This window comes from Mytilus californianus, unplaced genomic scaffold (assembly GCF_021869535.1).
Source record: "Mytilus californianus isolate M0D057914Y unplaced genomic scaffold, xbMytCali1.0.p SCAF_6, whole genome shotgun sequence".
NCBI classification, from domain to species: Eukaryota; Metazoa; Mollusca; class Bivalvia; order Mytilida; family Mytilidae; genus Mytilus; species Mytilus californianus.
The window spans coordinates 13,617,989-13,635,625 of NW_026262712.1; the positions used below are offsets into that span (position 1 = coordinate 13,617,989).

The window sequence follows — 17,637 nt, forward strand, 5'->3', positions numbered from 1 at the left end:
ACTTGGACAGAACCTTCTTACAATCAAAAGATAGTATCAAGAGGAATAATTTTATTGATTTACTTCCTCATTTTTGTTGAGCCTGCGATTAACAGAAAAAGTAGGCGAGACACTGGGTTCCGTGGAACCCTTACGAATTTTTTACTTATATATATATATTTCTAACGACAAAACATTTTCATGTTATTAATTTATGTTCTAAACAAAAATATTTTTATGAGTGAAATTGAGAATAAAAATGGGGAATATGTCAAAGAGACAACAACCCGGCCAAAGAGCAGATAACAGCCAAAGGCCACCAATGGGTCTTCAATGCAGCGAGAAAATCCCGCACCCGGAGGCGTGCTTCAGTTGGCCCCTAAACAAAAATGTATACTAGTTCAGTGATAATGGACGTCATACTAAACTCCGAAAGATATAAAAGAAACTAAAATTAAAAAGCATACAAGACTAACAAAGGCCAGAGGCTCCTGACTTGGGACATGCGCATAAATGCGGCGGGGTTAAATATGTTTTTTGAGATCTCAACCCTCCTTCTATATCTTTAGCCAATGTAGAATAAACAAACACACAACAATACGCACAGTAAAACTCAGTTTAAAAGAAGTCCGAGTCCCATGTCAGAATAGGTAACAAAAGAAACTAAACAAAATGACAATGATACATAAATTAACAAAGGACTACTAGCAGTTACTGACATGCCAGCTCAAGACTTCAATTAAACTGATTGAAAGATTATGTCTTCATCATATGAATATCAAGTACAATCCCTCCCGTTAGGGGTTTAGAGTCATACCATCATACAATATACGAGAAGAACATAACCCGTATCATGCCAACAACTGGTTTTAGAATAAATGTGTTTATTTCCGATGCAAAGACCCTATATATACTAAGTGAATCAATATTAAAGCCAAAATATGCAATCTTTAATGACCTGACAACAGTATCGTAACTATATCCCTTTTTAATAAGTCTGTTGAAAAGGTTTTGTTAGCTTTTGAGATGAAAGCTGACATTTTTGTGCTTTGTAAAGAATATTACCATAAAAAATTAGATGTGAAATTCCTGAACGTATAAGATGTCTGCATGTTGAATTATATTTACGAATGATGTCCTTGTACCGATGATAAAATTTAGTAAATGTTTTGACTAGTTTGTGATATCGAAAATCCTAGTGTAATAATTTTTCAATAATACATAAATTTCTCTCGCTAAAATCTAATACGTTGTGACATACACGAGCGAATCGTACAAGTTGAGATATATAAACACCATAAGATGGTGACAATGAGTATTCATTTAAGAAATGAATGTATAACAAGCGATAAGGAATGTTATTTTGCACTCGATAATGTCTGCGTATCTATAAACGGTTACCAGTCAAACACGGATCCGTAAGTTACGTAAGTAGAAATCTCGTCTGCAACAATACATCGGAATGCCCTCACGGTCATCGCGATGTAAAAATAAAATTCATTTTGAAAAGAATACGGACATAATTTAGCCAAAATGCATAGTAGAAGCATCTTGCATGGAAACTCAGGCAGAAAATGGTTTGTTGGAATGGAATTAACAAAAAAGAATAATTGTCTTTAAACTTTGATATTTTGCCGCAGAACTTTCCCTATGTTCCGAGTGTAACCAGTTTCTGAACATTATTGGACTGTACAGAACTGAGTTTCCATGCAAGATGCTTCTACTATGCATTTTGGCTAAATTATGTCCGTATTCTTTTCAAAATGAATTTTATTTTTACATCGCGATGACCGTGAGGGCATTCCGATGTATTGTTGCAGACGAGATTTCTACTTACGTAACTTACGGATCCGTGTTTGACTGGTAACCGTTTATAGATACGCAGACATTATCGAGTGCAAAATAACATTCCTTATCGCTTGTTATACATTCATTTCTTAAATGAATACTCATTGTCACCATCTTATGGTGTTTATATATCTCAACTTGTACGATTCGCTCGTGTATGTCACAACGTATTAGATTTTAGCGAGAGAAATTTATGTATTATTGAAAAATTATTACACTAGGATTTTCGATATCACAAACTAGTCAAAACATTTACTAAATTTTATCATCGGTACAAGGACATCATTCGTAAATATAATTCAACATGCAGACATCTTATACGTTCAGGAATTTCACATCTAATTTTTTATGGTAATATTCTTTACAAAGCACAAAAATGTCAGCTTTCATCTCAAAAGCTAACAAAACCTTTTCAACAGACTTATTAAAAAGGGATATAGTTACGATACTGTTGTCAGGTCATTAAAGATTGCATATTTTGGCTTTAATATTGATTCACTTAGTATATATAGGGTCTTTGCATCGGAAATAAACACATTTATTCTAAAACCAGTTGTTGGCATGATACGGGTTATGTTCTTCTCGTATATTGTATGATGGTATGACTCTAAACCCCTAACGGGAGGGATTGTACTTGATATTCATATGATGAAGACATAATCTTTCAATCAGTTTAATTGAAGTCTTGAGCTGGCATGTCAGTAACTGCTAGTAGTCCTTTGTTAATTTATGTATCATTGTCATTTTGTTTAGTTTCTTTTGTTACCTATTCTGACATGGGACTCGGACTTCTTTTAAACTGAGTTTTACTGTGCGTATTGTTGTGTGTTTGTTTATTCTACATTGGCTAAAGATATAGAAGGAGGGTTGAGATCTCAAAAAACATATTTAACCCCGCCGCATTTATGCGCATGTCCCAAGTCAGGAGCCTCTGGCCTTTGTTAGTCTTGTATGCTTTTTAATTTTAGTTTCTTTTATATCTTTCGGAGTTTAGTATGACGTCCATTATCACTGAACTAGTATACATTTTTGTTTAGGGGCCAACTGAAGCACGCCTCCGGGTGCGGGATTTTCTCGCTGCATTGAAGACCCATTGGTGGCCTTTGGCTGTTTCTTCATCATATGAATATCAAGTACAATCCCTCCCGTTAGGGGTTTAGAGTCATACCATCATACAATATACGAGAAGAACATAACCCGTATCATGCCAACAACTGGTTTTAGAATAAATGTGTTTATTTCCGATGCAAAGACCCTATATATACTAAGTGAATCAATATTAAAGCCAAAATATGCAATCTTTAATGACCTGACAACAGTATCGTAACTATATCCCTTTTTAATAAGTCTGTTGAAAAGGTTTTGTTAGCTTTTGAGATGAAAGCTGACATTTTTGTGCTTTGTAAAGAATATTACCATAAAAAATTAGACGGCAGGGGCGGATCCAGAACCTCGATGTCTGGGGGGGCACCACGAAACCAAAATTAAAAGATTTTTTTATATATGCATATGTGCGAGTTTGGGTGGTGTTGGTGTCATGTATTGGGGATGATGGTGGTCGTTCTGGGGGTGGGGTAGGGGGTCGGGTCTTCATTTTGATATCCTTTCATTATTTTGGGGTCAATTTCTTTCTACTCTTTTATTTGCTGCCAATTGTCCTCTATTCTTTACAGTTCATCACAGCTTTAATCTGTTTTCTATATTTTTGGGGCCCATTTTTTTCTAGCCTTAACTTTTTGACAATTATTCTCTAATCTGTAAACCCCCTTCATACCCTCATTTACGGTAACATATTCATACCCTCATACATGGTATTTAAAACAAGAAAAATATATACACATATTACTGAATTATAATAGAAAAAGAAAGGATATGGGGTATCCATCCATGACACAAAATCAGTACATGCACAGCAAAAAAACACATAATAAGCTTTTATTGCTGTTCTTCATCTCAAATATAAGTAGGTTTTCTAAGTTACAATATCATTTTATTAATGATTATATATAAGGCACAGACCATTCATGTTTGTGGAAGGTTTTGTTTCCATAAAAAAAATAAGTGAAAAAAACACGATATTCAGTTTAAAAAAAATGCTGTATGCATTGAAAAAAATCGTTGGTTGTTTAATAAAGTCCAAAAAAGACTATTCTGAGAAAGGCACATTCCCCAGAAACAGTATACAATGTGAGTGTTTGGTAAAAAAGACGTATCTTATATCGATACTAACATTCTTGACACTAAACATCTATTTTTACATATTCTTTTAAGACCGATTTTAGTTGGTAATTTCTTTTCTGATCAGAAGATTTCACTTGTTAATCGATCTTGATCCTGTAATATTGTATTAGAAACCAATAAAAATATTCGTATTAATTCCAATCAGCATGTACATGTACATATAGTTTACATAAATGCCTTTGGATATAGACATTACACAAAGGTGTCAATATTTACACACCCATCGATAAGTTGTCATAAATCACACATGTTGAAGCTGGGGTCAATTAACGACCAGTTTTGGAAGTCAAATCAAGCTGTGTCTTGATTTTCGATCTAGATAAGCAGATACAGAAACAATAAAACTATGTTAGAAAATGTTTTGGTGACCCCGACTGGGGGGGCACGTGCCCCCTGTGCCCCCCCGGTAAATCCGCCACTGTGTCTTCATCATATGAATATCAAGTACAATCCCTCCCGTTAGGGGTTTAGAGTCATACCATCATACAATATACGAGAAGAACATAACCCGTATCATGCCAACAACTGGTTTTAGAATAAATGTGTTTATTTCCGATGCAAAGACCCTATATATACTAAGTGAATCAATATTAAAGCCAAAATATGCAATCTTTAATGACCTGACAACAGTATCGTAACTATATCCCTTTTTAATAAGTCTGTTGAAAAGGTTTTGTTAGCTTTTGAGATGAAAGCTGACATTTTTGTGCTTTGTAAAGAATATTACCATAAAAAATTAGATGTGAAATTCCTGAACGTATAAGATGTCTGCATGTTGAATTATATTTACGAATGATGTCCTTGTACCGATGATAAAATTTAGTAAATGTTTTGACTAGTTTGTGATATCGAAAATCCTAGTGTAATAATTTTTCAATAATACATAAATTTCTCTCGCTAAAATCTAATACGTTGTGACATACACGAGCGAATCGTACAAGTTGAGATATATAAACACCATAAGATGGTGACAATGAGTATTCATTTAAGAAATGAATGTATAACAAGCGATAAGGAATGTTATTTTGCACTCGATAATGTCTGCGTATCTATAAACGGTTACCAGTCAAACACGGATCCGTAAGTTACGTAAGTAGAAATCTCGTCTGCAACAATACATCGGAATGCCCTCACGGTCATCGCGATGTAAAAATAAAATTCATTTTGAAAAGAATACGGACATAATTTAGCCAAAATGCATAGTAGAAGCATCTTGCATGGAAACTCAGGCAGAAAATGGTTTGTTGGAATGGAATTAACAAAAAAGAATAATTGTCTTTAAACTTTGATATTTTGCCGCAGAACTTTCCCTATGTTCCGAGTGTAACCAGTTTCTGAACATTATTGGACTGTACAGAAAATATGGTTCCGGAAGCTTGTAAACAATAAATTGCCAACACTGTAATCGTATAAGCGCTAATTAAGCGCAAGTTTACACAGGACAGCAACATCAGAATGAGGCAAAAGTTAACAAAGGTTTGACATTTTGGGATGTCAACACCTAATGTGCACCCAGTGGCACTAACTAAAATTAGATCATTCAGATCCCGTTACATATTTTTCTTTCAATTCCGTATTTCAAAACAAATTATTTCTTGAAATTTACAATCACACGATTCATTAAAAAAACAGTGGCCAAAAATAAATGAATAATCGGTGCTTTGATGAAGGTAAAATAAAAAAAGCGCTCCGAACGCAAAAAAAAAGATTTAAAGAGATATTTTTGTTTACCTAAAGTCTGCAACTAAGCACACAACTAACACGTTTACGTCATAGATAGTATTATACTATATTAAAAAATATGTATTATTTTATCTATCACTTTTACAACTGACGAAATGTTTTTTTTTTTTTTATAAATAACCTTTTTTGATGGCTCCATTAAATGTGTCTTTTAGATAGAACTTTTTCAAACTGCATTGTATCGTTCTGAACATGCCTGAAATATTTGCCATCGGACATTTTGCAACCTCAAATTAATAAATTCAAATTGTACTTGAAAATCACTGTTTATTTAATAAAAATTTTGAAGCACTTTATTCATGCATGGAAGTAGCAGTAGCATTACCTTTGTCTAGTTTGGTAGGGTAACGTTGAAGATATCTTTTTTTCTAAGCTGAAAGTGCACCCATGCAGTTAAGTCGAAATCAAATAAAAATCAGTACAATTGATAGGAAATTTACGAAACCGGACAGTGGAAATGAAAACAAAGTAACAAACGCCATTCAGATCCCGTTACATATTTTTTCAATACCTCTCAGTAAAAACAACGTTGCTCTACATTCAGTAACGTCATCCCTTTTCTGCTTAATTCTTTGCATATCGGTCAGTTTTGGAGCAATTAATCTTAAAAAAAGGATAGTGACATGTGTCTCTATACATATCAAAAATGAAGATGTGCTGTGATTTCCAATGAGACAAATCTTCACAAGAGACCAAATGACACAGAAATTAACAACTATAGGTCATCGTATGGCTTCAACAATGAGCAAAGCCCATACCGCATAGTCATCTATAAAAGCCGGCCAAAAATGACAAATTCAAAACAGTTTAAACGAGAAAACTAACGGCCTAATTTATGTTAAAAAAAATAACGAAAAACAAATATGTAACACAGCAACAAACGACAACCACTGAATTACAGGCTCCTGACTTGGGACAGGCACATACGTTCAGAATGTGGCGAGTTTAAACATGTTAGTGGGACCCCAACACTCCCCTAACCTGGGACAGTGGTGTAACAGTGCAACATAAGAACGAACAAGCAAAATCAGTTGAAAAAGGCTTAACTCATCAGATGGAAACAAATAGAAATACACATAACAATAAACTGCTTCGCTGAGCGCAGCTGGATACGCCCGCAGAGGTCCAACCCTGAACTGTTGGGGCAAAAATGGACACAATATTCAAGCTTGATACAGGTCTGAATTTGGATTGTAATTAAATATTTGACATATTATAGGTTCCTGAATAAATGTAGTCAAAGAACTTGAAATTGGTTATATGAATTGAATTTATATTCAATTAAAGATTTCTTGCTGTTGTGCAATACACTATGCTGTTGTGCAATACTTAGTAAATCTGTTGTCAGACTATAAACAAATTAAATTTATAAAATTCTAAAGGGAGCTTACATCAATAGATATAAACAATTCACCAAAGTTTCATAAGAATTGCTGAAAGCATTTTTGAGTTATTGTCCGAAAACTGGAAAATCCCCCCTTTTTTATGAATAAAACCCCCTAACTTGGAAACGTAAAATCTAAAATTTATAAAAATCAAAAGGGAGCTCATGTCAATAGATATAAACAATTAACCTAAATTTCTTGCAAGTTGGTGAAAGCATTCTTGAGTTTTTGTACGAACACTGGAAAATCCCCCTTTTTTTAACGAATAAAACCCCATAACTCGGAAACGTAAAATCTAAAATTTATAAAAAACGAAAGGGAGCTCACGTCAATAGATATAAACAATTCACCAAAGTTTTATGCAAATTGGTTAAAGCGTTTTTGAGTTAAATGTCCGACATGTTGACGACGGACGGACAGACGGACAGACGGACAACGGTATACCATAATACGTCCCGTAAACGGGCGTATAAAAACAGAGAGTGGACGTGGCCGGGTACTTGTACATCCCAACAACACAAATACACTAACTTAAAGTACAGATCTGAGAGTACTCGCAGTTACTGACAGCTAGTTCAAAGCCACTAGCAACTAATAAAAATAATCATGCATATAAGACTAAATTATCGATCAGTACACATCCAACATCTAATGGATTTGTGTAGAGACGTTATAAACAGCAGAGAAAAACATGACCTTGTGCAATGCCAAAATACAGGTATCGACAAATTGTAGATCCATGCAAGGGCTCAGTATAAAATTCTTGAAATTGTTAGTTTTCAGTCTTTCTCCGTATATGAGAGATCATAATGAATTAATGACGACGCTCAGAGTATTTAATGAGGTTGCTTTCGTTACTATGAGATTTATTAGCACTTTCTTGAAGCTTTTTATTTTCAATTTAATGAGATAATTGTTTTCCAGCTCACTTTTATTAATTTTTATATAAATTTTTGTCTCCCTTTTCTCCTTTCTCCTGTCCCTTCTCTCCTTTCTCCCGCCCCCTTTCTCCTTTCTCCTACCCCCTCTCTCCCTGTCTTCCTTTACCCTGTCCGCCCCCTCATAACACCTAGCAGCGGTTTGAGTGGAATACATTGCAAGATGCATTCCAATCGGGCCCGGTTAAAAAAATGAACATACTGGAAAGTAGTACATATTTAAAACAAAATAGTTCCTATGCATAGGTGTAAATTATGTATGGAATGATTGTAAGGTGTACATATAGATCTGGCAGATTTCCTCATTTTCGTGGTTCTTTTATCGATGTCTAGTATTCATGATTTCATTATATATATTAATTGGTCTGTTTCTTGTATACTATATAAGCAATAGGTCAACTATATTTGGTGTTTGCCCGGGTGGGGTTACTGACTATCCTTTCTGGTATAACTGTACCGACAGCACTTGCCAAATCATACCCTGTTCTAACCAGAAAACATTGAAAAATATACCCTGTTCTAAACAGAAATATTGAAAAACATACCCTGTTCTAGACACGCTCAAGAAAATGTACCGGTTGAATAGATGCTGTTCTAGACCCGGGTTCTAGACTGTATCTTAAACAGTTAAATAAGCGATCCTGTTCTAGACAAATACTTTGTTTAAAAAAAGGCCCTGTAAAAGCCTGTTCTCACCAGGAAGGCATGAAAAAGCGACCCTGTTCTAACCAGCAGGACATGAAAAGGGACCCTGTTCTAACCAACAGGGCATGAAAAAGCGACCCTGTTTTGCTCGATCCACACTCGTACCACTAAAAATATAGGAAGTAACACTCCCCCCCCCCCCCCCCCCCCCGGGTGTTTGTAATGATTGTAAGGTGTCTTTCTGGCTTGGTTTGTCTGAACATGACCCAAAACTATCTGCATAAAATAAATTATAAATAGTATTTTTAAAGCAGGCCAGACATTTCAGAAAGATATGTCCTATTTTCGGTGCAAAATATAGTTAGCATGCATTTTGTGTCCGGAGATACATGGACACGTATGTATGGCTTCACCAAAACGAGTACAAATATAAACAGCGTTATATCTATATATAAACAATCAATAATAGTGGATACAGTTACCCAGTGCTATTTCTTATATAAAACTTAGGATTCAGGCGGACACAGCTGGACACAACGTTATTTCTATATAAAACATATAAAAACTATTGACTACAGACGGACACAAGTGGACACAACGTAATATCTATTTAAAACTAATAAAATCTGCTGGCTACAGGCGGACACAGCTGGACACAGTGCTATTTCTATATAAAACATATAAAAACTAGTGACTACAGGCGGACACAAGTGGACACAACGTTATTTCTATATGAAACTTATAGAATCTGCTGGCTATACAGGCGGACACAGCTGGACACAGTGCTATTTCTGTTTAAAACTTTATGAAACAGGTGGCTACAGACGGACACAAGTGGACACAACGTAATTTCTATATAAAACTTATAGAATCTGCTGGCTACAGGCGGACACAGCTGGACACAGTGCTATTTCTATATAAAAATTACAGAAACAGGGGACTACAGGCGGACACAAGTGGACACAACGTAATTTCTATATAAAACTTATAGAATCTGCTGGCTACAGGCGGACACAGCTGGACACAGTGCTATTTCTATATAAAAATTACAGAAACAGGGGACTACAGGCGGACACAAGTGGACACAACGTAATTTCTATATAAAACTTATAGAATCTGCTGGCTACAGGCGGACACAGCTGGACACATTCCTATTTCTATATAAAACTTTATGAAATAAGGGGATATAGGCGGACATAAGGGGACACAACGTAATATCTATATACAAATTATTTAATCTGCTGGCTACAGGCGGACACAGCTGGACACAGTGCAATTCCTTTATAAAAATTATAAAAACTGGGGATACAGGCGGACACAAGTGGACACAACGTAATTTCTATATAAAACTTATAGAATCTGCTGGCTACAGGCGGACACAGATGGACACAGTGCTATTTCCGAGTATATAAAACTTTAAGAAACAGGGGGCTACAGACGGACACAAGTGGACACAACGTAATTTCTATATAAAACTTGTAGAATCTGCTGGCTATAGGCGGACACAGCTGGACACAGTGCTATTTCTATATTAAACTTCAAGAAACAAGGGAATACAGACGGAGGACACAACGTAATTTCTATATAATACTATAGAATCTGCTGGCTACAAGCGGACACAGCTGGACACAGTGCTATTTCTATATAAAACTTTATGAAACAGGGGGCTACAGACGGACACAAGTGGACACAACGTAATTTTTATATAAAACTTATAGAATAGGCGGACACAGCTGGACACAGTGCTATTTCTATATAAAACTTCAAGAAACAGGGGGATACAGACGGACACAAGTGGACACAACGTAATTTCTATATAAAACTATAGAATCTGCTGGCTACAAGCGGACACAGTGCTATTTCTATATAAAACTTTATGAAACAGGGGGCTACAGACGGACACAAGTGGACACAACGTAATTTTTATAAAAAACTTATAGAATCTGCTGGCTACAGGCGGACACAGCTGGACACAGTGCTATTTCTATATAAAAATTATAAAAACTGGGGATACAGGCGGACACAAGTGGACACAACGTAATTTCTATATAAAACTTATATAATATGCTGGCTACAGGCGGACACAGCTGGACACAGTGCAATTCCTTTATAAAAATTATAAAAACTGGGGATACAGGCGGACACAAGTGGACACAACGTAATTTCTATATAAAACTTATTTAATCTGCTTGCTACAGGCGGACACAGCTGGACACAGTGCACTTCCTTTATAAAATGTATTAAAACTGGGGATACAGGCGGACACAAGTGGACACAACGTAATTTCTATATAAAACTTATAGAATCTGCTGGCTACAGGCGAACACAGATGGACACAGTGCTATTTCTATATAAAACTTTAAGAAACAGGGGGCTACAGACGGACACAAGTGGACACTGTCACAAAGTAATTTCTATTTAAAACTCTAGAATCTGCTGGCAGGGGCGGGTCCAGGTGAGGGCGTAATGGGCGTACGCCCCCCTTTAAAAAAAAAACTATTGTAATCTTCTTATATTGTATTGAATATAGCAATTTATCATATTCATTAATTAAACACATACTCTGATTTCTTTTTATACTGATTCCCCCATCCGATGGGTGATCCGTAAAATTTACCATGAAGGATGATCGTCTAAAGGGCTCTGCTTCTTCTTTATGTTCACAGAGACATTAAACTCGATTATGATAAAATAATTGACGATTACGCCATGAGAAATCCGCGTAAAATGGTTCTAATGAATCCACTCTAGTCTAACCATTCATTGAAAATGAGAGTTCGTCAGTATTTCTGTGTTCATTTTAGGTTTTGCGTTAAGGTACATTTATACTAGTAACATGTATATTTCGTATAGCATTTTTACTTCCCATCTGGATAGCCTTTGGTAGTATCATATTGTTTCACTATCCATTAGTGAGTAACTAAGTGACATTGACCTACATTTTGCCATGAAGTTCAAGCACCATATTTATTTATGTACCATATACCTCCTATCGGAACTAGACAGTGACATGATTGCTTTAATTTAGTACTGTAGTACAATGACGTCAATTTTTCATATTCAATCATGTATTCCACATTAAAGCCTACAATATTTAGAACGAAAGAACTTTATACTTCAGTGTTTGTTTGTCTTGTATCATGTGTGTCATTCAACGAAACCAGAACGTAATATAAAATAGAGAGATATTTATCAGTCTGGCTACTTCATAATTTGATGCTAAATTGTTGAAATCTAGGAGCTTCTGAGCTTCCCCATGGACCCTTTACCAGGGCAACCGTAATTACGCCTCCCGTTCATAAAATCCTGGCCTAGGACTATTGGAACGTTAAGTAACGCCTTATCATGTGACCTTAGAATTTGGAATTTCTCGTTATTGGTCTACTGCTGTTAAGATTCATCCTACCATTTCAATATACAATAGACAATTAATGGAGAGAATTCGGCATGAAAAATGTCAAACCCTGACAATTTAACTATAAAATATACATGCTCCAAGTCAGGAACCGTTACATTAGTGCATTTCACAATTATTTTATGTTTTTTAGCAAAAAAAAGGTCCAAAATTTTTTTCGCCTTGCTCCGCTCGGATTTGATTCTACGCCCCCTCTTTCAAATATCCTAGAAACACCCCTGGCTGGCTACAAGCGGACACAGCTGGACACAGTGCTATTTCTATATAAAACTTTATGAAACATGGGGCTACAGACGGACACAAGTGGACACAACGTAATTTCTATATAAAACTTATTTAATATGCTGGCTACAGGCGGACACAGCTGGACACAGTGCAATTCCTTTATAAAATGTATTAAAACTGGGGATACAGGCGGACACAAGTGGACACAACGTAATTTCTATATAAAATTTATAGAATCTGCTGGCTACAGGCGAACACAGATGGACACAGTGCTATTTCTATATAAAACTTTAAGAAACAGGGGCTACAGACGGACACAAGTGGACACAACGTAATTTCTATATAAAACTATAGAATCTGCTGGCTACAAGCGGACACAGCTGGACACAGTGCTATTTCTATATAAAACTTTATGAAACAGGGGGCTACAGACGGACACAAGTGGACACAACGTAATTTTTATATAAAACTTATAGAATCTGCTGGCTACAGGCGGACACAGCTGGACACAGTGCTATTTCTATATAAAAATTATAAAAACTGGGGATACAGGCGGACACAAGTGGACACAACGTAATTTCTATATAAAACTTATATAATATGCTGGCTACAGGCGGACACAGCTGGACACAGTGCAATTCCTTTATAAAAATTATAAAAACTGGGAATACAGGCGGACACAAGTGGACACAACGTAATTCTATATAAAACTTATAGAATCTGCTGGCTACAGGCGGACACAGCTGTACACAGTGCTATTTCTATATAAAACTTTATGAAATAGGGGGATACAGGCGGACACAAGTGGACACAACGTAATTTCTATATAAAACGTATAGAATCTGCTGGCTACAGGCGGACACAGCTGGACACAGTGCTATTTCTATATAAAACTTTATGAAACAGGGGGCTACAGACGGACACAAGTGGACACAACGTTATTTCTATATAAACTAATAGAATCTGCTGGCTACAGGCGGACGCAGCTGGACACAGTGCTATTTATATATAGAAATTACAGAAACAGGGGGCTACAGGCGGACACAAGTGGACACAACGTAAACACAAGGTAATTTCTATATAAAACTTATAGAATCTGCTGGCTACAGGCGGACACAGCTGGACACAGTGCTATTTCTATATAAAACTTTATGAAATAGGGGGATATAGGCGGACACAAGTAGACACAACGTAATATTTATATAAAACTTGTTTAATCTGCTGGCTACAGGCGGACACAGCTGGACACAGTACTATTTCTATATAAAAATTACAGAAACAGAGGCTACAGGCGGACATGCACAAGTGGACACAACGTATTTTCTATATAAAACTTGTAGAATCTACTGGCTACAGGCGGACACAGCTGGACACAGTGATATTTCTATATAAAAATTACAGAAACAGGGGGCTACAGGCGGACACAAGTTGACACAATGTTATTTTATATAAAATTTATAGAATATGATAAAATGATTCCTTTTTGTTGGTTTGTAATTCTAAGACATCCATGGTGTTGTACGTGATCCTCATCTCTTGACTGTGGTAGAGTTGGATATTCCTTGCGCCTTTCTCGGTATATAGCCATGGTCAAACTCTTCAGGTCTTTATCAATAAGTGTTTCTTCTATAATTCATTAATTCACAACGGACTAATTTCATAGGTCTTGAAGTTATGTCTTTTGTCGTTTTTTTTTCTTTATCTGCCTCTCAAGTTTTCGAGCACCGGACTCGTGTTTATGTTCACAGTAACCATTTAGAATGGCTGCTGAATGTTCGTCAGTTTTTATACTGCCTTTGCAATACTTGACAGTGTAAGGCCATGAAATATACCCTAAATTCAGTGTTCTATCAGTACGGAATGTAAATCCATCGTATACTATTGATTTTTTCTGCTATTTGTTTCAGAAAAAACGAAACTACATGCTTGTGCCTTGACGCAACTTTACAAACTAACTTTAATTATTTACATGTATGTCTTACGCTATAACGGGATTTATCATGATCACTTTATATTTATTTTAGAATTCAATATAAACAATATATAATTTAAATTGACAAATATTTTCAAAATTAATAATTTATAGTCATATTTATTAAGAAAATTAACAAATACTAGTCATTTATATCTTTATATTATTTTAATTTATATTACTTTTATTAGGGCCACGCCGAATGGCGGACGCCCTATAGTGATCAGTCTGTCCGTCCGTCCGTCTGTCCGTCTGTCCGTCCGTCTGTCTGTCCGTCCGTCCGTCCGTCCGTCCGTCCGTCCGTCCGTCCGTCCTTAACAAATTGTGTCCGCTCTATATCTAGAGAACCGTTACGATTTCAAAGTTTATACTTTTATACATGTATATTAACCAACACCATAGGGTGTGTCATAATGTATGTACAACTTCCTAGGTCAAAGGTCAAGGTCAAAAACTTTGGTTTTAGTTGACAACCCCATGTCCTATGGTAAAGATCGTGTCCGCTCTATATCTTGAGAACCATTATGATTTCAAAGTTTACACTTGACATGTATATAAACCAACACCAGAGAGTGTGTCATAATGTATGTACAACTTCCTAGGTCAAAGGTCTAGGTCAAAAACTTTTGTTTTAGTTGACAACCCCATGTCCTATGGTAAAGATCGTTTCCGCTCTATATCTTGAGAACCGTTATGATTTCAATGTTTATACTTGACATGTATATAAACCAACACCAGAGGGTGTGTCATAATGTATGTACAACTTCCTAGGTCAAAGGTCAAGGTCATAAACTTCGGTTTCAGTTGACAACCCCATGTCCAATGATAAAGATACAAATTTTTTACCACACATTATTCACAGCGGGGCCCACAGAGTTGCTCCCATCTCAATGATATCTAGTTCTACCTGAGTTTACCTGTAAAATAAATGCGCGCAAATGTAATCAAAAGCTGCGCGCAAACGTAAAAAAAATGAATCCACAAATGCGCGCAAACATAACGCGCCCCTAGTAAAGATGGTGTAAATGTTCCATATGAGTATTTGGACCGTATGCGTACTTTTTCAAAATACGTATACGGTCGGACTATACGCGTACGGTCTGCCCAATTTTAAGAATTAAGTTGGTCAAGTTTATCAGATACAAATGTATATTACAGATCAACATAACTGAAATTTTGAATTAATATAAAAAGTTTAATTGTAATGGAAATAAAAACTTAATATTTTAACTATATAAAAAAGTCACGTTAATTTAATATGTTAACGTTAATATCATGTGTTTAGCATGTCAGTAATACAGGAGACTGAATTATATAATAAGAAAGTGTCGATAACTTATGCAAAGATGGAAAAAGTAGCTTTGTTACTGTAAGAATACCAGTTGTTGATAGGGCATCAGGGGATCTTCCCCGATTATTATATAGGGTTGATGATATAATTGGTAAAGATGCAAGTTTGTACAAACTATCATGTTAATTTGGCATATTAAACATCTTTTTATGATATGGGTGATATAGAACTTTTGACATGCAAAATTGAAAATGCACATAGGAAAACAGAAGGAATTTCATGCAAAGGAACATGCATGAACAAAACTGACGTTCCTTGTGGTAGCAAATGTCACCATGGGCGAGAGTGCCAAAATAGTATTCAGATAGACAATCAAATAAATATTTAATTTCAATTGATTGAATGTTCACTTATTCACTTTATTCATCTAATTGTAGTAATAATGATTTGTAAAACTCATTAAAAGATTTTGATAAATGTTTTGTTTAAAATTAACCCAATATCATCCAAATACATGTATGGTCCGACTCATATTAGACCGTATGAGTGTACGCGAATGGTAGGACCGTATGAGTATACGCATACGGTCCAGACCGTACGCAGGGGCGGATCCAGCCATTTTAAAAAGGGGGGTTCCCAACCCATGATAAAGGGGGGGGGGGTTGCAACCATATGTCCCCATTCAAATGCATTGATCGTCCAAAAAAAAAGGGGGTTCCAACCCCCGGAACCCCCCCTAACCCCACCCACCCCCTCTGGATCCGCCACTGGTGCGCGTACGGTCCAAATACTCATATGGTCTGGAACATAAACATAACATCAGTATATTGAAGTTGTCTGAATATCCTAGATATTGACTTGTTGATTGTCAAAACAAATACCGTACTATAATGCCTTAGGGTTTATTCCTTAAATGACTACATCCTTTGATATGCCGACAAAGTACAAATACAAATATTATGGTAATGACGGAATAATGTCTGATTAAAATTAACAAAAAGTAATTATAATTTGTGCATCCAATTAAAAGTCAAGGTATTACATATTAATGACAGAAAATACTTCTTTTTGTGGGAGGCGGGGCAATAAAGTGAAAATGAAAGTAGACTCCTTATATCCGTACAAAAATATTTGAAGAATGCACAAATACTAAGAAAGAATGTTAAATAAGGAACTTTCATGCTATGTTTTCCGTCAATTTGTTGATATAATTGTAAAAAGAACAGATCAAACTCCCGACGAGTCCCGTATTGTTTTATTATTATTTTCTACTGCGTAAGCGGCTACATTCGGTCAGCAACCAGTTACCATGACCTAATGATACATTTTCTTTGAAAAAGGCCTGAAAATGGCTTCAATTTTAAAAAACCAAATTCTTAAGCATCTTTCAAAGTAAGTTTAATTGACAACATAAAAAAAAACTGCATAATAAGACACAGAATATGAAATTACAATCAGTACACATAAACTGACGAGATGGTTAATTTACGTACATTGATATAATATTTATAAGTATAATAGTAATCATTCTGAGTTGTCCTTTGATTTATTAAGACCTTTTTCGTCAATCCTTATGCTTCGTTTTCGTGATTTTAAGTGTGGAATGGAATTAATGCACAAATCATGTTATAAAACATGTATAGATGAATGCCCACGGTACTAGTCCTTGTGCTGTGCTGTTGAAGTTCTGTTGCACAAATTATGACAGTGTCCCAGTTTGGTATCAGGTCACATTCACACTCCATATTTTCACATCTATAAACATAAACACTGTATTTATTTGAATACTGGTTGAATTATTAGATTTATATAACAAAATATAAACATTTGCATTAATAAAAATTTTTGATTTTTTTTGGATAAAAGATTTTTTTTTGTGATTAATTTTTTATTAATTATTAATCAATAGGAACTGATAGCTGTAACACAACATTAATATATCATGATAACATATA

At 35.5% G+C, this 17,637-nt stretch overlaps 1 protein-coding gene across 1 annotated transcript in view; it reads left to right on the forward strand.

The window, feature by feature from the left end:
* Positions 1 to 16,971: 16,971 nt before the first annotated feature.
* The window catches only part of LOC127706496 (UHRF1-binding protein 1-like), a 73,220-nt gene continuing 72,554 nt past the window's right edge, over positions 16,972 to 17,637 (forward strand). The window contains exon 1 of the mRNA XM_052211147.1: positions 16,972 to 17,074. Within this exon, the coding sequence (XP_052067107.1) occupies positions 17,031 to 17,074 (44 nt within the window). The 5' untranslated portion in view covers positions 16,972 to 17,030. The remainder of the gene's footprint in view (positions 17,075 to 17,637) is intronic.